We start from the raw sequence: 23,119 nt of genomic DNA on the forward strand, positions 1-23,119 counted from the left end.
CTAGTATATATATATTTAAAAAAAAAAAGAGATAGAAGAAGATATAAACAAGTGGAAGAATACTAGTATACCGGGTTCATGGATTGGTAGAATCAACATCATTAAAATGTCCATACTACCCAAGGCAATCTACAGATTCAGTGCAATCCTTATTAAAATGCCAATGGCATATTCCATAGAGTTAGAACAAATACTCTAAAAATGTATATGGAATAAAAAAAGACCTAAAATAGCTGCAGCAATTTTGAGAAAGAAAAACATAGTTGGCCCTAACTGATTTGGCTCAGCGGATAGAGCATCGGCCTGCGGACTGAAGGGTCCCAGGTTCGATTCCGGTCAAGGGCATGTACCTGGATTGCAGGCACATTCCCAGTAGGGGGTGTGTAAGAGGCAGCTGAATCGATGTTTCTCTCTCATCGATGTTTATAACTCTGTATCCCTCTCCCTCTCCCTTCCTCTCTGTAAAAAATCAATAAAATATATTAAAAAACCCCCCACAAAGTTGGAGGAATCACAATACCAGATTTCAATTTATACTACAAAGCCACCATAAACAAAACAGCCTGGCACAAGAAATGGAACAATATAGAGAACACAGAAATCGATCCAAGTCATTATGCTCAATTAATATTTGACACAGGAGGCAAGAGCATACAGTGAAGTCAAGACAGTCTCTTCAATAAATGGTGTTGGGAAAATTAGACAGATACATGCAAAATAATGAAACTAGACCACCAACTTATATCATACACAAGAATAAACTCAAATAGATAAAAGACTTAAATGTAAGTTTTGAAACCATAAAAATCCTAGAAGAAACCATAGGCAGCAAAATCTCAGATATGTCTCGTAGCAATATGTTTCCTGATATATCTACTAGGGCAAAGGAAAGTAAGGAGAAAATAAAGTGGACTTCGTCAAAATGAAAAGCTTCTGCACAGCAAAAGAAATCATCAACAAAATGAAAAGGGAGCCCACTGTATGGGAAAACGTATTTGGCAATGATACATCTGATAAAGGGTTAATATTCAAAATATATAAGGAACTCATACAACCTAACAAAAGGAAGACAAACAATCCAAAAAAAAAAAAAAATATGAGCAAAGAACCTAAATAGACACATCTCCAAAATGGATATACAGATGGCTAAGAGACATATTAAAAAATTCTCAAAGTCACTAATAATCTGAGAGATGCAAATCAAAACGACAATGAGGTACCATCTCACACCTCTCAGAATGGTTACCAGAAACAAATCAACAAATGACAAGTGCTGGCAAGGATGTGGATACTGCTGGTGGGAATGCAGACTGGTGCAGCCACTGTGGAAAGTCTTATGGAGTTTCCTCAAAAAATTAAATATTGATCTGCCATTTGACCCTGTGATCCACGTCTAGGATTATATCCTAAGAAACCCGAAGCACCAATCAGAAAGAATGTATGCACCTATGTTCATAGCAGCACAATTTACAATAGCTAAGATCTGGAAACAGCCCAAGTGCCCATCAGTAGATGAGTGGATAAAAAAGCTGTGTTACATTTATACCATGGAATATTATGCAGCAGTAGAAAAAAAAAAAAAAGAATCTCTTACTTTTTTGAGAAAGCATAGAGGGACCTGGAGAGTATCATGCTAAGTGATGTAAATCAGAAAGACAAGTATCACATGATCGCACTCATATGTGGAATCTAATGAACAAAATAAACTGATGAACAGAGTGGATTCAGAGACATGGAACAGAGTGCAGAATCTCAGAAGGAAGGCAGGGGAGGGTGGGTGGGTGGGAGGAAATCAACCAAAGAGCTTGAATGAATATATGTATAACCCATGGACACAGACAATAGGATTCTGAAGGCCTGGGCTGGGGTGAAGGGGCAGGCTAGAGGGAGTCAGTGGGGGAAAATAGGGGATATATGTAATTCTTTCAACAATAAAGAATTATTTTTTAAAAAGAAAGAAAATAAAAGAAATAATGAAAGGAATGTATCCTTCCCAATGTTACTTTACTTTTCTCTTGGAAATGAGAGTGAATCACTGACCTGAAGAGTTGTTTGGTGAATGTGAAATGATAAACTGTGTTATTTTGGTTCTTGGGGATCTCCTCCCTAGGATCTACTTATACTCCCACTGATTTCTCAGAGCTAAATGAAGCTGATACAGAGTTGGATTGAACTTTTTCTTTTGTTACATGTGATCCACAGAAAGTAACTCATTCCCATTGATTATGGCCCAAATAAGGAGATAAATGAGAACAGGCATTTCAAAAGTCAAATAACAAAATACATCAAACTGTATTACAGGTAGTACTATATGCAAAGGCAGATGGGGAAAAAAAGAAAGTCTAATACATTTTTAAAAGATAAGGAAAAATATTAGAAATATGAAACAAGCATGAAAACGTACTTAAAAGGACCAACTTGAAAAATTAGGTGCGAAAAGTATAAAGAACACAGTGGGATAAAATTAATATGAATTAAGATAAAGAACAAATTAGTGAGTTTAAAGGTCGTATATAGGGACTTCTCTTGTAGGAGCAAAGTAACTACAAACTTGGAAGCATAAAAGATAAATATGGAAGATAAGAGTAGAAGTTCCTTTCCCTCTAAGATAAGGAACAAGACAAGGAAGCAGGCTTTCACCATTTCTATTCAGCATAATATTGGAAGTTCTAGCCAGAGCAAATTAGGCAGAAAAAGAAATAATTGGCATTCAAATTCTAAGGGAAGAAGTAAAATTATCTCTTTTGGAGATGACATGATCTTATAAGTAGAAAACCCTAAAGATTCCACATACAAAAAACAATTAGGGCTAATAAATCTTGCAACATGGCAGGATACAAAATCAAGAAAAATCAGTTGTACTTCTGTATACTAGCAATGAACAGTTCAAAATGGAAATTAAGAAAATCCCTTTATAATAGCATTAAAGAGAATAAGATGCTTAGGAATAAATTTAACCAAGGAGGCAAAAAGCTTGTATAGTGTCAGCATATCTTGTTTTATTGTGCTTCACTTTATTGCACTTTCCAGGAACTGTATTTTTTCAACTGAAGGTAAGACTGCACCAGCAAAAAAGTATGACTCGCTGAAGGCTCAGATGATGGTTAGCATTTTTAGTAATAAAGTGTTTTTTAATTAAGGAATGTACATTGTTTTAGACATAATGCTATTGCACACTTAATAGACTACAGTATAATGTAAACATTTACACTGAGTGGCCAGATTATTATGACCACCCCATCAGTGCAATGAAATGAATTAGTTATGCAAATAATAATAATAATAATAAAACCTTGAGAGTATTTGCTTAGGAAGTTTTCAATATTCAGTATTTTTGGAAGTGTCAATGAAGTACTGATGGGATGTTTATAATAATCTGGCCACTCAGTGTATATGCAATGGAAAACCAAAAAATTCATCTGACTTGCTTCATGATATTTGTTTTATTGTAGTGGTCTGGAACCGTAATTCTGAGGTATGCCTGTACACTGAAAACTACAAAGCATTGCTGAGAGATATGAAAGAATATCTAAATAAATGGAAAGATATCCTATATTTATGAATTGGAAAACTTAATATTGTTAAGAGGACAGTACCAATCAAAGCCAGCTATAGATTCATTGTAATCCCTGTCAAAATTCCAAGGACATTTTTTGCAACATAGGGAAGTCCATCCTACAATATATGTGGAATCTCAAGGGACTCCAAATAGCCAAAACAATCTTGAAAGAAGAAAACAGTTGGACTTCCACATCTTTATTTCAAAACTTCTACAAAGCTGTAGTAATCAAAGCAGTGTGGTTCTGGCATACACCAGACATAGAGAATCTAGAAATAAACCCTGAAATAATATGGTCAAATGATTTTCCACAAAGATGCTAACCCCATTCAGTGGGGGAAAGTATGAAAGAAGTTACGAGGGGATAAAGGAGGGGGTATGAGGAGTGATTGTTTAATGGGTACAAAGTTTCTGATTGGGATGATAATTGTGAATATATTTAATGGCACAGAATTGTACTTTTTAAAATGGTAAACTTTATGTTAAAGAAAGAAGAAAAATTGGGGCTGGGGCTGATGCTTGTTAAATGGGATCAGGAGTACCAAAAGTTCCCATGTGGTTGGAGAATCTAGACATTGAGAGTAATTTCTGAACATGTTAGAAAAGGAGGTTATGATAAAAGGTTGGGGTATCTGATTATTGATTTGAGAAGTGATATTCCAGATAAAATCTGGAATGTGTAACGCTTAGGGAATTTGAGCTTGGGAGACAGCAAAATTCAAATTCTAGCCTTGTCATTTTTTTCAGCCCTGCCATTTTGTCATATAACTAAAGCTTTCTGAACTTTTGTCTGTTTTGTATTTGTTAAAAAACTATAGTCATTAAGATTATTGATTAAGTGACTGGTAAAAAACCCACAAACTAGAAGTGCTAACACATAGGTAGGAAACTTAAAATGACAAAAATAGAGGAGAAATATTTGAGGAAATAATAGAGATCGATTCTCCAGAATTAAAAAGAGATGAGCGATCTCATATTGAAAAGGCCCAAATAGGATACCAAATAGAGTTAAAAAAAAAAACAACCTCCATCTAGACACATTATAGTGAAATTTAAGATTGTCAGAGAAAGAGAAAAGTCTAAAGCTTACCCAAGAGAATAAATATTATTAAGGAACAAGATTCAAATTGACATCACTCTTTTAAACAGCAATATAGACTACTAGAGGCCTGGTGCATGAAATTCATGCATGGGGTGGAGGAGGGGGAAGGGTGTCCCCTCAGCCCGGCCTGCACCCTCTCGCAATCTGGGACCCCTTGGGGGATGTCCGACTGCCGGTTTAGGCCCAGGATTGGGCCTAAACCGGCAGTCAGACATCCCTCTCGCAATCTGGGACTGCTGGCTCCTAACTGCTCGTTTGCCTGCCTGCCTGATCGTCCCAAATCACTCGCCTGCCTGTCTGATCGCCCCTGACCATTCGCCTGCCTGCCTGATCACCCCTAACGGCCTCTGCCTGCAGGCCTGCCTGATTGCCCCTAACCACTCTGCCTGATCAGCCTTAACTACCTCTGCCTTGGCCCCCGCTGCATGGCTTTGTCAGGAATGACGTCTGGCTGTCCGGTTTAATTAGTATATTATGCTCTTATTATGATAGAGTAATATATTTTGAGTATTGAAAAGATTATTGAAAGAAAATAACTTTAAACCCTGAATTCAACCGTTGTTCAAGTAGAAGAGCATGATTAAAATATTCTCCAATGTATTGAATATTAAAATATTCTCAAGATATTGAAGATCAGCCATACAGGGGGAACATTTCTGAGGAAGAACGCAGATGAGTAGAGAAATCTAGCAGATCCTATTAGATGTGTAATGTACCCATGTAAGATGTGTAAAGAATGACCAAGTACCAAAGTAAAGATTGTCTAAAAAATTAGCCAGGTTAAAGAAAAGAAATAGAGGAAGTGTATCAATAACACACGATGAAGATTGGTTAGAAGGTAGATCAGGGACATGAGGGCATGGTAAAGTTCTTGGCTTGATAAAAGGTAAAACATTTTAGTTACCAATAGGAAAGAATGTAAAAAGTTCAGAAAAAGCAATGGACAAATTGAAATAATAAAGTCAGTTAAAAGGCAGAGATTGATGACTCAAAAAAATCCAATATATGTTTGTTTATAAGAAATAACCTAAATCATAATATTAAGTCATATAGTGTTGGAAGCCGATCCACCTTGGCTGCTTGAGGCAGTCCCTGCAGGGATGTTTCAAGGGACATGGTGTATATGGCATATTGTTCTTAATATGTTTGCTCCCCTCTTAACAGCTATGTGTTTTAAACAGGACCACCTCCCTGAGAAAGGTTGTTTCCCCAGAGGGGTGGTTGGTCGCTTTGATCTTTGCTTGCAGTGACCTCCTTCAGTGACTTCCTTGTAGCTTAGTGGAGCAATAGAGTAACCTTTGAATGGAGATGGGACTCCCGCTGGCCTTTTGTATAGAATGGATAGGATTGGGACCAAATAGTATAAATACAGATGCTAGATGACAATAAAGGAAGAACCTGGCTATGATGATCACCTAAACACTGACTCCGTGTCCTTCATTCTTCGCCGACTCCGTCCACACCTTGGGGAACCCCTGGACCCGCTGGGGCTGGACCCCAGCAATATAGGTGAAGGGGCATGGATCAGATGTATATGAAAATATCTGAAAATTGAGCATACTAACAAAGCATTTGCTTATGAAGATGTTATATCTATCGATAGTTATATTAGAAATTAAAACTGAAAATTAAAAAAAAAACGTTTAAAAATAGCAATAATACATCCCTCGTATGTTAACATAAGTAACATTTTAATGAAAAATAACTATTGTACTAAACAGCAAAAGATTTTAATGGGAAGAGTAATAGTATTTTATGCATTTTCGTAAATTTCTTTAACCATCTGATTTAATAAAACATACTTAGAGCCTGTTATCTGCTTTTGCATTCACTCTGTTGCAATATGTTGTTTTGATTGAGGTACATGAGGAGAATCCTAGGTCTTGTAGATCTTTTGAAACAGTCTGGGGAACCCTCGGGGGTCACACTTTGAAAATTGCTTTTTCTGTACAAATTTCTTTGCTATTGCCCCTCTTCCTCCAATTTGGTGTCTTCTGTATTGATTATAGTTTTCTCATTTTCTGTATTCCCTCCCACCTTCCATTTTTGTTTTTTATTTCCTACCTTACTTGTTATTCAGATTGATCTTCAAGTCTTCACTGATAATTCTAGTGTCTGTGACTATCTCTTCTTCAAAATTTATTGGCAAATATAGTTGCTTAACTGGAGGATATTTAAGTGTTACAAGTTTTCTTGTGTGTTTTCTCTTTTCAGTTATATTATAAAGCTCTTTTTTTTTTTTTTTTTTTTTTTTTTAAGCTCAGAAAAAGTTCAGACTCTAAAAATTGACAAGACAAAGGAAGAGTTTCTCCTAGCACAGTGTTAGGTACAAAGTAATATTTGTTGGTTGATAGGAACTAACATTCTTCAGGAGAGCACATAGAGATCACAAATTCTCTTGGCCTTAAATGTTTTATTAGAAAACTATAGTATCTGCTACATGGTAATACTTTTGGTATACAAGTAATGGTTTCTTTTTTCTTTTTCTTTTTCTTTTTCTTTTAAGAGATCTTTATAACTAAAACCATCTTCAGTTTAGGCTTGTTGATACTGCAAGTCATTTTTTTTTTATTGTTGATATTATTACAGATATCCCCCATTTTCCCTCCTTTGCTGCCCTCCACCCACACCTTCCCCTCCCTGTAGGCTCCTTACTGATTCATTTATTTTCTTTCCATTTCAGAAAAAAGCCAAAGGTCAAGAGCTGTTTGATCAGATTACATACCACTTGGATCTTATTGAAAGCGACTATTTCGGACTGAGATTTATGGATTCAGCACAAGTAGCAGTGAGTAGCTGTTTTTTGGAGGTTCTAATATGGGGGCAGAAATGGAAAATTTTAGATAATGTGCTAAGTGCTACAGGCTACTTTTTTTTTTTTTAATATATTTGATTGATTTTTTACTGAGAGGAAGGGAGAGAGATAGAGAGTTAGAAACATCGATGAGAGAGAAACATCGATCAGCTGCCTCCTGCACATCTCCTACCGGGGATGTGCCCGCAACCCAGGTACATGCCCTTAACCGGAATTGAACCCAGGACCTTTCAGTCCACAGGCCAACTCTCTGTCCACTCAGCCAAACCGGTTTCGGCAAAGGCTACATATTCTTAATGTGCTCTTTTTCCCTTTGATTTCCTTCTTATTATGATATGCTTATTTTTTTTTTTAAAGTGAGTTCTAGCCCTAACCCAAATTATTAGAGTATGATTTTTGTGGATGAGGAATGGAAATCTGTGTTTCTAATAACCAGTGGAGTTTTTTCTTGGGCATATGAGAATTGGAGAAGCACTGTGCAATGGAAAGAATGCCAGTTTTGTAGGTAAGAAGTTTCCAACTTGCAAATTTAAGGCGAGTGGACTAAGATCCCTTCCAGATCTGTGATTATGGATCAATAAATAGATGGTTTTTGATATGTGCATTTCAAATGAGAGAACTGTATATGTAATAGGGTAGGAAGTTGGAGGCTTTTCAAAGAACTGAGTATTGTACTAGGATTTAACTGGAGGATATTTGGAAGAAAGTAGCAGGTAAGATTGAAAGGTGAATTAGTGATCTCATCCAAACTGAATACCGGAAGTGTTAAATATGTTCATGTACCACATAACATGTCAGTGACAGACCACATATACCACAGTGGTTCCAAAAGATTACAATGGAGCTAAAAATTTCTATTGCCTAGTGATGTAGTAGTGCAGTGCTATGCTATTTTAAATAAATTTAGTGTTGCCTAAGTATTCAGTGTTTACAAAGTCTACAGTAGTATACAGACACATCCTATGCCTTCCCATTCACTCACCACTCATTCATTCACTGACTCACCTAGAGCAACTTTCAGTCCTGCAAGTTCCATTCATGCTAAGTGCCCTACACAGGTGTACCATTTTAAATTTTTTATGCTGTGTTTTACTGTGCCTTTTCTATGTTTGGATATGTTTAGGCACACAAAATGTTTATTGAGTTCATTTCTGGTCTGCTACCTAGTCTGATGAAGGCTTGCTTGACTAGTTTAATATCATTCAACTCTTATCTCTAGAATAAGGGATTAAAGTCTTGCAATCAGATGAAAAAATAAATGCTTTTAGGGACATACAGTTTATAGTTCACTGTTTTTCAAGGAGTCAAGGGGGAAAGAGGTAGAAGTATGCCAATGTTAAGTTTCAGGCACTTAAAATATTTAAGTGCTTGTGGAAAAAAATAGACATTCAGTTATTGCTAAGTTGTATTATTCACTCTTTGCCAATATCAGTAATTATTGAATTCTAAATCCCCAAATGATTATTTTCCCTTTTATTTGATACATATCAAAGGGGAAATGCCTTACTTGCCTTTTCGTTCTCTACACTTTAGTTCTAGTTTATCCCTTCTAATACCCAGAAATCTAGGCATTAAGATTAAATTTATGTAGGCTTACTTATTTTCTGTTTTTGCTGTCACTAAAATACTCTAAACCAGCGATTTTTAACCCTTTTCATTGCATGACATGCAAACTAATTACTAAAATTCTGCAGCACACCAAAAAATATATTTTTACTATTCTGGCAAAAACAAAATAGGTGTAATTTTGATTCATTCACACTAGACAGCTACTGTTGTATTGGCTGTTGTTGTTTTTTAAATTTTACAATCTCAGGGAAAAGAGGTCAGTGCCCCTGACTTAAATAATCAGATATTGTGTCTTAAAAATCCTTGTGGCACATCAGTTGAAAATCACTGCTCTAAATTATGTGAATTGAGTTGAAAGAACAATAATTGGTAGATGAAAACTATTAAAAATAAACTCTAGATAGTACTTTAAATATTCTTTAAGTGCTAAATCACTTGATTCCATAACTGTTCTATATAAGAAAAGCCTAATATGCAAATTGTCCCTTCGATCAGAAGTTCAACTAGGGGGTGAGGCCAACTGTCCACAGCCCCTCCTCCCAGATGGCCTGGCCTGGGCCCGGCCTGGCCCCAGCCTGCAGCGGTGGCAGGCAACCGGGGGAAGGGAGGCCCCTGCCGGCAGCCAGCAGCCTCTAGGGACCCTACTGTGTACGAATTTTGTGCACTGGGCCTCTAGTTGAAAATAAACTCTAGCCCTCACTTGATTCCATAACTATTAAAAAATAAACTCTAGCCCTGACTGGATGGAGTGTCTGCCCATGTACTAAAGGATCCTGGGTTTGAAGGACCCTCAGTTAGATTTTGGTTGAGGACATGTACCTTGGTTGCAGGTTTAATCCCCAGCCCTGGTTGGGGCATGTGCGGGAGGCAACCAATCGATGTGTCTCTCACATAGATGTTTCTCTTTCTCTCTCTCTGTGTTTTGCACCCTCCCTTCTACTCTATCTAAAAATCAATGGAAAAATATCCTTGGGTGAGGATTAGCAAAAAACAAACAAAAAGACCCCTCTAGATGACACTTTAACACATTGTATGCGGGAAACGTGTTTACACGTTTTACGTATTTATACGTTCTACCAGTGTAGTAGAGCGCGGGACACGTATTAATACGTTTTTTATAGACTAGCGGTAGAATGTGGGTAACGTATAAATACGTAAAGTTATCGTAATTTTACTGAACGTTGCCATTTGCGCAAAAAATTAGCAAAAATGGCCCGCGCCACCTGTTAGCGCGTGTTAAAAACTACCCGCAAACAATGTGTTAAGTATTTTTAAAGTGCTAACTCACTTGGTTCTATGACAGTTGTAATGACATTAAATAAACGTAGAGAAGACTGTTAGTTATTTGTTGTGTGGCCAGTTTTAACTCCAGCATGAAACAAAATTGAAATTTATAAAACACTTCAATTTTTTGGTGAAAATAGTGAACATAATGATAGCTCAAGTGGATTTTTTGGCCAGGATCATTTATGTAAACACAATGATTTTCATATTTCTTTGTCATATTTACTGTGTTGACAAAACTGTAGAATCAAAAGGGAATTATTAGGCAGTTGTAAATTACACTGCTAGGAACATAGGGCTGCATATATCCTTTCTGACTGGTGTTTTGGGTTTCTTAGGTTATATTCCTAGAAGTGGGGTTACTGGGTCAAATGGCAGTTCCATTTTTAATTTTTTGAGGAAACTCCATACTGTTTTCCACAGTGGCTGCACCAGTCTGCATTCCCCCTAGCAGTGTACTAACTTCCCTTTTCTCCACATCCTTGCCAACACTTGTCGTTTGTTGATTTGTTGATGATAGCCATTCTGAAAGGTGAGAGGTGGTATCAGGATGTTGGCCTGTTGTTCTCTTTCTTTGTAGTGTCTTTTTGATTTGCATCTCTCGGATGATTAGTGACTTTGAGCATTTTTTAATATGTCTTTTGGCCATCTGTATGTCCACTTTGGAGAAGTGTTTATTTAGGTCCTTTGCCCATTTTGTGATGGAATTGTTTGTCTTCCTTTTGTTGTATGAGTTTCCTATATATTTAGGAGATTAATCCCTTAGCAGATGTATCATTGCCAAATACGTTCTCCCATACAGTGGGCTCCCTTTTTGTTTTGTTGATGGTTTCTTTTGCAGTGCAGAAGCTTTTTATTTTGATGTAGTCCCGTTTGTTTATTTTCTCCTTAGTTTCCATTGTCCTAGGAGATGTATTGGTAAACATACTGCTACGAGAGATGTCTGAAATTTTGCTGTCTATGGTTTCCTCTAGGTCTTTTATGGTTTCACGTCTAACATTTAAGTATTTTATCTATGTTGAGTTTATTCTTGTGTATGATGTAAGTTGGTGGTCTAGTTTCATTATTTTGCATGTATCTGTCCAATTCTCCCAACACCATTTATTAAAGAGACTGTCTTACTCCATTGTATGCTCTTGCCTCCTTTGTCAAATATTAATTGAGCATAATCGCTTGGTTGATTTCTGGGTTCTTTGTTCTGTTCCATTGTTCTATATGCTCGTTCTTGTGCCAGTACCAGGCTGTTTTGAGCACAATGAATTTGTAGTATAACTTGATATCTGGAATTGTGATTCTTCCAACTTTGTTCTTCTTTCTTGAGATTGCTGCAGGGTCTTTTTTGGTTTTATATACATTTTTGGAATGTTTGTTCTAAGTTTGTGAAATATGGCGTTGGTATTTTAATAGGGATTGCATTGAACCTGTAGATTGCTTTGAGGAGTAAGGATAATTTAATGTTAATTCTACCAATCCATAAACATGGTATATTCTTCCACTTGTTTATATCTTCCTCTGTTTCTTTTTTCTACATTCTGCAGTTTTTGGAGTACAGGTCTTTTACCTCTTTGGCTAAGTTTATTCCTAAGTATCTTAATTTTTTGGTTGCAATGGTAAGTGGGATTTTTTTTTATTTTCTCTTTTTGAGAGTTCACTATTATGTATAAAAATGCTATGGATTTTTGGGTGTTATTTTTGTATTCTGCTGCTTTTCCGAATTCGTTTATTAAGTCTAGTAGTGTTTTGATGGAGTCTTTAGGGTTTTCTATGTACAGTATCATGTTATCTGGGAATAATGAGAGTTTTAGTTCCTCCTTTCCAATTTGGATGCCTTTTGTTTCTTCTTATCTGATTGGAAGTGAGTACTATGTTGAACAAGAGTGGGGAAAGCAGACATCCCTGTCTTGCTCCTGAGTTCTTAGGGGTAATGGTTTTAGTTTTTGCCCATTGACTATGATGTTGGCTGTATGTTTGTCATATATGGCCTTTATTACGTGGAGGTATGATTCCTCTATTCCAACTTTGCTGAGAGTTTTTATCAAAAAAGGGTGTTGGATTTTGTTGAATGTTTTTTCTGCATCAGTTGATATGATCATGTGATTTTGGTTTTGCAATCTGTTTGTCAATATAACATTTATTGATTTGCAAATATTGTACCAGACTTGCATCCCCTGAATAAATCGCACTTGGTCATGATGTATGATCTATTTAATGTATTGCAGGATCTGATTTGCTAAAATTTTCTTGAGGATTTTAGCGTCTATGTTCATCAGGGATGTTGGCCTGTTGTTCTCTTTGTTTGTAGTGTCTTTATCTGGTTTTGGAATTGGGGTAATGCTGGCTTCTTAGGAAGAGTTTGAAAGTGTTCTTTCCTCTTGAATTTTTTGGAATAGTTTGAGGAGAATAGATGTTATTCTTTGAGTATTTGGTAAAACTCCTCTATAAACCCATCTGGACCAGGGCTTTTGTTGCCTAGGAGTTGTTTGATTATTGCTTCAATTTCATCAGTAGTTATTGGCCTATTCAGGTTTTCTGATTCTTCCTGATTGAGTTTTGGAAGGTTGTATTTTTCTAGGAATATGTCCATTTTGTCCAGGCTGTCCCATTTGTTGGAATAAAGTAGTTCATGATTTTTTTTACGATCTGTTGTATTTCTGTGGGGTCAGTTGTTACTTCACCCCTTTCTGTTTCTGATTTTGTTTATTTGGGTCCTCTCTCTCTGTTTCCTGGTGAGTCTGGCTAGAGGTTCATCAATCTTGTTTATCCTTTCGAAGAACCAGGTCTTGGTTTTATTGATATTTTGTATTGGGTTTTTTTTTTTGGTCTCTCTATCATTTATTTCAGCTCTGACCATTATTATTTCCTTCCTTCTACTTATTCTGGGCGTTTCTTGTTATTCTTTTTCTAATTCTTTAAGTTGTAGTGTTAGATAACTTATTACCACTTTTTCTTGTTTTTTTTGAGGTAGGCCTACAGTGCTATGAGCTTCCCTCTCAGGACTGCTTTCACTGTGTCACATAGATTTTAGATTGTTTTATGTTCATTTTCATTTGTTTCCAAGGTGTGCTTTTTTTATTCCTTCTTTGATCTCTTTGGTAACCCAATCATTGTTTAACTAGAGGCCCATTGCATGACATTTGTGCACTGTGTGTGTGTGTGTGGGGGGGGGGGGGGTGTCCCTCAGCCTGGCCTGTGCCCTTTCGCAGTCTGGGAGCCCTTGGGGGATGTCTGACTGACGGCTTTTCAGGGAGAGGGCTTATGCTGTCAGTTGGACATCCTTAGCGCTGCTGTGGTGGTGGTGGCCAGCTGTGCTCGCCAGTTGTTAGGCCGGCTTGTGGTTAAGCGGCGCTCCCCCGTTGGAGCGTACTGACCACCAGGGGGCAGCTCCTGCGTTGAGCGTCTGCCCCCTGGTGGCCAGTGCGTGTCTTGACTGGTCATTCTGCCTTTTGGTTGCTTTGCATATTACCCTTTTATTATATAGGATAGCAAGCTATTTAGCCTCCAGGTATTTGATTGTTTTTGAGTGTTTTTATTGTAGCTGATTTCTAATTCCATGCCATTGTGGTCTGAGAAGGTGCTTGATGTTTTTTCAGTTTTCTTGAATTTGTAGAGATTTAGCTTGTTTCCTAACATGAGGTCAATCTTTGAAAATGCCCTGTGTGCACTTGAGAAGAATGTATATTCTGTAGCTTTGGGGTGGAAAATATCAGTTAGTTTCATCTGTTCTAGACTGTCATTTAGGATTGCTGTTTCCTTGTTGATTTTTTGTCTAGAAGATTTATCCAGTGTTGTCAGTCCCCTACTGTGATTGTATTGCTGTCAACCTCTCCTTGATATCCTCAGAAGTTTTTTAATATGTTTAGATGCTCCTGTATTGGGTGCATATATGTTTACCAGAGTTATAGCCTCTTGTATTGATCTCCTTAGTATTATGAAGTGGTCTTCCTTATCTCTTATGGCCTTCACTTTGAGGTCTATTTTTTTCAGATATAAGTATTGCTATCCTAGCTTTTTTTTTTTTTTTCATTTCCATTTGCTTGGAAATTTTGCTTTTTAAAAAGTCGTTTACCTTTGCTTATACTAGCTTATTTTATGTGAATATGTGTTTATATTTAATTAAAAAAAACATTTTTATTCATTTCAGAGAGCTAGGAAGAGGGAGAGAGAGAAACATCAATGATGAGAGAGTGTCATCAATCAGCTGCCTCCTGCATGCCGCCCACTGGGGACTGAGCCCAGAACTCAGACCTGTGCCCTGATCAGGAATTGAACTGGTGAACTCTTGGTTCATGGGTTGATGCTCAACCACTGTGCCACACTGGCTGTGCTATATTTAATTTTGTAGTTGAAACAATCTCATATTTACAGCAAAGTTGCAGGACACTATAAATATTTTCTGGAACCATCTGAGAGAGAGTTCCATCACCCCTGAATTCTTCAGTGTATGTTTCCTACAAACAAGCATATTCTCTTGGATAACTCAATACAACTGACAAAACCAGAAAGTTAATTTAACATTGTGGCATTACCACCCTCCATTGAAGTTAAGCCAATTGCCCCTTGAGTGTTCTTTATAGCCATAAGATCCAGTTCAGAATCACACTTTACATTAGTTGTCATGTCTTCTCGTGGTCTTCAGACTAGAATATCACAGTTCCTCAGTCTTTCCTTGACTTCCATGACCTTTACACTTTTGAAGATACAGGACAGTTATTTTGTAGGTTATCTCCATTTTGGTGTTCTCTGAAGTTTCCTCATGGAGTAGGCTAATCTTAGACTCCTTTGGTAGGAAATAACAGAGAAGTGATCCTGTGTTCTCACCCGTCCTATCTGGTGACCTTAATTTCATTGTGTCCCATTACTGTTGATATTAACTTCAATCCCTTGATTAAGGTGGTGTCGGCCAGGTCCTATCCATTATAAACTTATTTTACTTTTGTACTTATTTTTTTGTGGACAGTTACTTTGAGGCTTTCTCATCAAACTTTGTATTTATTTATTTGTTTATTTATTTATTTATGAACTAATGGATTTCTGTTTTATTCAATGGATCGTAACCTGTTACTATCATTTATTTTGATGTTCAAGATGGATTCTATATTCATTTAAGATACACGCATCATTCTTGGAGCATTTCCTGACTTTCTGGCCCGAGAAGATTTTCATCTTATATTTCCCTTCTCTAGCCCTGGAATTGGCCAGTTCTCTAAAGAATTTTTTGGCTAGATTTAGGGACTATATGTTTACATTTCTCAATCTCTCTGTCTGTGTCTGTGTGTGTGTGTATAGAGAGAGATATCATACACTATGACTTCACACCCATAACTCCGATTTTAGTCCAATATCACAGGCCTTACTTGCAGCGTTTTTGTGTTTTGTTTTGATTTTCTTCTATTTGCAGTTCTCTTCTACAGAAACCAGGCTTTGATTATAATCAGTATATTTACTTGACTACTCGATCTCTATGGAATTCATCTCTAGCCTCTCCCTGCATGATGCTGACCTTGCTCAGACCACCTGATTACTTCTGGACTGAATTATTTGGGAAGAGGAAGGGCTTATATGAAGCTTCTGATTTTTCCAATTGTTTTATAAATACAGACATTTTTTGCAGATAGTGTTGTAGATTTATCTCCTCTAGAGTTTAGAACAGGATTAGAGGATATACTGGTGGCAAATAAACACATGAAAAGATGTTAAACGTCAATGGACAAAAGGGAAATGCAAATTAAGACCTTGAGGAGCATCATCACTACACATCTATTAGAACATCTGAAATAAAAACTAATGACAACTTAGTAGTGCTAGTGAGGATGTGGAGAAACTGGATCTCATATTGGGTTTGGGGATGTGAAAATGGTACAACCAGTATGGGATATAGTCCAGCAGTTTCTTAAAAAGCTAAACATACTCTTACCATATGACAGCATTTATATGCCTGGCCATTTATCCCAGTGAAATAAAGACTTATTTTCTCATAAAAACTGGTGCATGGTTGCTCATAGCAACTTTAGTTGTAATAACAAAACACTGGGAAAAAAACAAAAAATGTAATTAAATAGGCTGGCACATGTATTCCATTGGATCCTACTCATCATTAGAAAAGAAAAGTCTGTTGATACACAACTTAGGTAGATCTCAAGGGCTTTATGTTGAGTGAAAACAGCCAATCTCAGAAGGTCACATACTGTATGATTCCATTTATATAACATTCTTAAAATGTCAAAATTATATATAGAGAGAGCAAATTAATGGTTGCCAAGGTTTAAGGATATTGGAGATAGGAGGTGGGTATGACTATAAAGGAGTAGTCTGAGAGAACTCTTTGTGATAATGGAGTATTTCTTTATCTTGATTGTGGTGTTATAGGAATCTAAATGAGTGATAAAATGATGTGGAACTATATGCAGCAGGTCCTTGAATAATGTAATTTTGTTCAATGTCGTTTTGTTCTAACATTGATGAGAAAACAACGACAATAATTGCTGGCCAGGGCCACTGTCTGTGTGGTTTGCATGTTCTCTCCATGTCTGCATGGGTTTTCTTTTGTTACCTCCAACAGCCCAAAAATGTGCAAGTTGGGTGAATTGGTGTGTTTACATTAACCTAGTCTGAGTGAGTGTGTGTGTGTATGTGAGCACTTCTGTCCAGGTGGGGTTCCACCTTGAGCAGCCAGGACAGGCTCTGGCCACCTGTGACACTGAACTGGAATAAGCATGTTGGAAAGTAATTAATATTATTTTTATTTATTTATTTATTTTTAATATATATATATATTTTTAATATATTTTTTATTGATTAAGATATTACAAAGGTGTCCTTGTCCCCACGTTACCCTCTACCCCCCCTGCCCCCCCGCTCATGCCCTCACCCCCCCGTTGTCCGTGTCCATTGGTTAGGCCTATATGCTTGCATATAAGTCCTTTGGTTGATCTTTCCCCCTTACCCCTCCCCTCCCCTACCTTCCCTCCAAGGCCCGACAGTCCAATCAATGCCTCTCCGTCTCTGGATCAGTCCTTGTTCATCAGTTTATGTTGTTCATTATATTCCACAAATGAGTGAGATCCTGTGGTATTTATCCGCTCTCCAGTTCCATCCATGCTGTGGCAAATGGTAAGAGTTCCTTTTTCTTCTTCCTCTTCTTAAAGAATACCTTTCAGCATTTCATATAATGCTGGTTTGGTGGTGATGAACTCCTTTAGCTTTTTCTTATCCGTGAAGCTCTTTATCTGACCTTCTATTCTGAATGATAGCTTTGCTGGATAAAGTAATCTTGGTTGCAGGTTCTTGCTATTCATCACTTTGAATATTTCTTGCCACTCTCTTCTGGCCTGCATGGTTTCTGTTGAGAAATCAGCTGACAGTCGTATGGGTATTCCCTTGTAGGTAACTGACTGTCTTTCTCTTGCTGCTTTTAAGATTCTCTCTTTGTCTTTTGCTCTTGGCATTTTAATTATGATGTGTCTTGGTGTGGTCCTCTTTGGATTCCTTTTGTTTGGGGTTCTCTGCGCTTCCTGGACTTGTAAGTCCATTTCTTTCACCAGGTAGGGGAAGTTTTCTGTCATTATTTCTTCAAAAAGGTTTTCAATATCTTGCCCTCTCTCTCCTTCTGGTACCCCTATAATTCTGATGTTGGTACGCTTGAAGTTGTCCCAGAGGTTCCTTACACTATCTTCATATTTTTGGAATCTCTTTTCTTTTTTCTTTTTCGGTTGGGTATTTTTTGTTTCTTTGTATTTCAAATCTTTGACTTGATTCTTGGGATCCTCTTGTCTGCTGTTGGATCTCTGTAAATTATTCTTTATTTCAGTCAGTGTATGCTTAATTTCTAGTTGGTCCTTTTTCATGTCCTCCATGGTCTCACTATACTTATTGAGGGATTCATTAAATTTATCGGCGGTTTCCATAAAATTCTTGAAAAACCTTATAAACGTGGCCTTGAACTCTATATCCAGTCGTTTGCTTTCCTCCATTTCTGCCATTTGTGACCTGTTTCTTTGTCTCCGCATTTTGGCTGCTTCCCTGTGTTGATAGAGTGGCTTTGTGTGCTAGGTGTCCTGTAGGGCCCAGTGGCTCAGCCTCCCCAGTTACCTGGGGTGGACACTCTTGGTGCACTCTTGGTGCCTTGGTTGTTGTAGGATCACTGGGAGGAATTGACCTCCAGGCCAGTTGGCTGTGAGAATCAGCTGTGTCTGAAGTGGGAGAACTTCTGTGCTGAAGACACCCTTCTGGGGCAAGACTTGCTTCAGTGGGGCTTTGGTGCTCACTGAGTCTGCCCCCTGAGTGTGTCCCTTATGGATCTGAGGAGTTGCAATCTGGATGGTCCCCCTCTGACCACTGGGTACAGTGGCTCCTGGATCTAAGGAGGTGCTAATTCAGCCTCTGCCTGAGGCCACACAGCAGGAGCCACGAAGAGGCTCAGCTGTGAAGCAATGCAAGCCACTGCGGGGCCTTGGGCCTTCTCTTGGAAGTTCCGGGTCTGCCTGGCTCGGCTGCAGTTAGGTACATTCACATGCAAAAGCCTCTGCCGCAGCCTGGGTGGGGCGGGGTCTCAGGGAATCAAAGGGCGGAGCAAGCAGCTATGGCTGATTCTCCGCCCAGCCCTAAGGAGACGCGCGTCTCAGTGACCCGATAATTGCTGCAAGCACCTCTGAGGGAAAGCCGCCCTCAAGTTCGCCCGCTGCCCGACAGTCCAGCTTCTCCCTGTATGAGTCCTGGGTCCCCAGAGACTTCCCGGAACTGGAGTTCAGAGCAGTCGGGAGCTTGTGATTCAAAAAGACAGCCGCGTCCTCAGGTGCCACCCCCTTTCCGCACGCGCGCGAGCCGCCGTACCTCTGCACTTCACCTCCGCAGCTCCTCTGGCTCTCAGTGTGCTTTTCTTTCCTTCTAGTTGTAGAATTTACACTCAGCCAGCCTCCCTGTTGTTCTGGATGATGTCCACTCTGTCCTTTGCGGTATTTTTCAATTGTTGTGGGAGGCGGCAATTTCCCAGTGTTTATCTATGCCGCCATCTTAGTTTCTCCTATTTTTAATATATTTTATTGATTTTTTACAGAGAGGAAGGGAGAGAGATAGAGAGTTAGAAACATCGATGAGAGAGAAACATCAATTAGCTGCCTCCTGCACATCTCCCACTGGGGATGTGCCCGCAACCCAGGTACATGCCCTTGACCGGAATCGAACCTGGGACCTTTCAGTCCACAGGCCGATGCTCTATCCACTGAGCCAAACCGGTTTTGGCTGGAAAGTAATTATTTTATGTGTTTTTATTTATCTTTCTTAAATGTATGTGTGGCTCACATTTATTTCACTGTTAAATATTAGAAGTGTTTTGGGTCTTTATTTAGAAGTTTAGTGTTGTTTTTATGACCAGAAATATGGTGTTTAAACTTAATTCTTATTTATATCAATCAGCCCATGGTAAAATTGGTTTTGTTGTATGCCATTTTGCTTAAAGTTGCAGTTTCCAAGAACCTGTTGACAATAACAACGTTAAATGGGGACTTACAGTATACAAATTGTACTAATGTCAGTTTCTTGATTTTAATACTGTACTATAGTTATGTAAGATGTAAGCATTGGGGGAAGGTGGAGAAAGAGTACAGAGGACCTCTTGTTATTGCAACTTTCTGTGAATATTTCATAATAAAATTATTTTTAAAGAAATAAGGAAAATATAGTGTGGGCCAAGTAAAACATGGCTCTAGGCCAAGATTCAACCCTCTGACCTATATGTGTGTGACCTCTGCTTGAAGTTTTAAAATTTTCATATTTATAGATTAGAATTTTAACTGGTCCAATTAGGTTTTTTAAAAAAGAATGAGTTAGAATGTAGACACTTAGGCTTCAGTAGAGGAAAACATAGATAGTATTTCTCCTAATATTTGGAAAATATGGAAAAAGAACTCAACATGTCAGTAGTAGTTATATTTTGCCTTTTCCTCAAATTGACTTGACAACTTGTATTGGTTTGTTTTATATGTGTATTTTAAATTTCCCTTGTTTTCTATGTAAAACTCCTAAATAAAATGTCAGCAGCCTATTGAAAGTATAAATAATACATTATAATCCAGTGGGGTTTATTCTCAGAAATGCAAAGATGATTCACTATCAGTTGATGAAATTTATTATATATGGTAAGTATATCATGGGATTGTTTCTTGCCTTTGCTTATAAGGGGATTATACTTTCTTGTTCAGTTGATGTCAGGTTTGGCTATGTGACTTGCTTTTGGCCATGGAATGTGAGGTGAAGTGAGGTGATGTGATGTGTGCCAATTCTGAACAGATTAACTAATTTATGCTGTTACTGCTTTTTTGTATACTTAAGTGAAACTACATTCAACAAGATCGAAACTAAAATCTTTAGAAAGTAAGATGTGTAACTTGATTAGTTGAAGTTTATGGCATTTAGTCTAAAGACAAAATTCAACACAAATAGAAACGGAGATGTTAGAGCTAGAATAGCTGAGAGCTAGAAAACAATTGTCCAGTGGAACATTGGGTAAATGTTTTGTAAGTGCACACCTAGAGGCTACAACAGTAGCAAATCCGAGACCATTGAGCTAAGGTAAGAGGCAATTCTTGTCACAATTTTAGGATTCAGCTATTTTAGGTACTGTACGCATAATGTGGTGAGCTGTAAGTTTGGCTTGCTGACCTCACACATCTGAGGTTGAGTAGATAGCATAATACTCTAGAATTCTGATCGTGTGTTTTTTTTTGTTTTGTTTTTTTTGTGGCCTGTTAAGCCCTTTCTTTCTTACCCCATAACATCTTGAATAAACCTAATGGAAATTGGCCTGTATGGAATTGACATTTCTCTCTGTGTAGGTTTAGCCAACCTTTGGAAGGTGTGCCCATATTCAGGGGTGGTATTGGGTGCAGGGCCAACAGGCAGCACCTATAGAGAGTAGACCTGGTGGTTGCTCAGGGTTCTGCTCTCTTTCTATACTAATTTTTAATTATTTTTTTAAAAAACCATAATAATTGTAGATTAATAGAGAAACAATAGAAGCCTTCATACTTAAGACAGAAATGTGACAAAGATGCTCATTATTACCACTGTTGTGTAATTTCTTTTAAAAAAAACAAAATTTTATTGAGTTTTTACAGAGAGGAAGGGAGAGGGATAGAGAGGTAGAAACATTGATCAGCTGCCTCTTGCACACCCCCTACTGGGGATGTGACTGCAACCAAGGTACATGCCCTTGACCGGAATCGAACCTGGGACCCTTCAGTGCGAAGGCCGACATTCTATCCACTGAGCCAAACCGATTAGGGCTGTTGTGTAATTTCATAATAGTAGTAAGCAAATGTAGTTATTGATGTTATAAAGGTTAGAAAGGAGGAGGCAAAATTATCACTGTTGGGAGGTGATTGCGTTAGGTTGTACCTGAGAACTTAACACAAATAGGATTCAGTAAACTAGTGGGAAGTGAGAAATATATATAAATAAATATGAATATATTAAATATATATATGTATATATTGTAACACACACATTTGCTAAATGAGGAGGGTCTGTAAAAAACGTATTTCCAAAGTAGATCATGTGCTCTATTTCTGAAGAGTGTCTTTATATCCTACCTAATTGCCTGCATTTCCACAAGAATCCTAAGAGAGTATACTAGTAATAAATTCAGAATGTTTTATGTCACAAATTGTTAATGCCAAAAAAGTAATTACTCAGGAAGTATTTAGAATGGAATCTACACTAAATTGAATTGTGTTCAGTTAGCTTACAGCAATGCAATATATTGGTCCTCTGTTTTCATAGCATAGATTTTTAAAAAATTTTATTAACTGTTTAATATGTTTAAATATGCTTTAAATCAGTCCTTTAACTCAGAACATAAGCTTCTACTACTCACAGGAGAAATATTTTTTGCAGAGGAAATTATTTTGAAAGATGACTAATGTTTCTCTGCTTTGTGGTCTTGCCTTTTTAAGCAAAATATGGTGCTTTTCTTTAGCAAAGTAATGTAGGCAGTTAGAAATCAGATAGTAATTCGAAGAGCTGTTTACAGATTATTTGGCAATAGTGCTTGGTATGAAGGTGTGTGTATGTTAGGGTTTTGGAAGCTCCCTAGGTGATTCTTTGTTTGGTTTAATTATGTCTGTTGTGTTTGTGATTATATGTTATTTATATTTTAAGACATACAAGTAAATAATTGTTCTTTCATGCCCAGCTTAATAACATCAAAAGAAATCTGACTTTCCACATCCTTTGGCATAAAAGTTTATCAGCCAAACTTTAAAAGTAGGAAATTAGAAGGAAGTTTTTAAAGTACCATGAAGAAAGAGAACCATATTCATTTCACACCAAACATACAAAACTATATATATATATCTGCATGCTCTCACCTTTATCTTCTGATGTAATTTAAACTCAACTCCTAAAGAGCCTGAATCAAGGAAAACTACTCTCAGTGCCTGTCTCTGAGCTCTGCATTTTCCAGTCCCTGGGCTTGGAATGTGGAGGAGATGAAAGAAAACAGACTTGAGAATATACAAACATGAGCTCAGACCTTCCCCAGAACTTCACCCAGAACTCCCCCAGCTCCTAAATTTCACTTTAAAATGTGTTTGGTGCTTTATCTGAATTTTGGGTTGTCTCAGGGATGTGCCTGATATTAGAAAGCTATTCCATGCAGGTAGAAAAGAGACTAAAATGCCTACTTGGGGCAAAACTCTGATCCTTTATCTCACTGGGATGATTTTATGTTTACTGTGCTGCTTAGACTAGTAGGAAACAAACTAGAGATTTAAGGAGTATTTATGAGACTAGCCCT

The 23,119-nt window shown here is 37.6% G+C and overlaps 1 protein-coding gene across 7 annotated transcripts in view; it reads left to right on the forward strand.

Annotated features, from left to right (window-relative positions):
• EPB41L5 (erythrocyte membrane protein band 4.1 like 5) overlaps positions 1-23,119 on the forward strand; it is a 175,299-nt gene that overhangs the window by 22,233 nt on the left and 129,947 nt on the right. For all 7 annotated transcript variants that reach the window (XM_036318960.1, XM_036318956.1, XM_036318955.1 and 4 more), the window contains one exon: positions 7,345-7,449. In XM_036318960.1, coding sequence (XP_036174853.1) covers positions 7,345-7,449 — 105 coding nt within the window. The remainder of the gene's footprint in view (positions 1-7,344; positions 7,450-23,119) is intronic.

The sequence above is a fragment of the Myotis myotis genome, unplaced genomic scaffold, assembly GCF_014108235.1.
Source record: "Myotis myotis isolate mMyoMyo1 unplaced genomic scaffold, mMyoMyo1.p scaffold_m19_p_8, whole genome shotgun sequence".
In the NCBI taxonomy this organism is placed as follows: Eukaryota; Metazoa; Chordata; class Mammalia; order Chiroptera; family Vespertilionidae; genus Myotis; species Myotis myotis.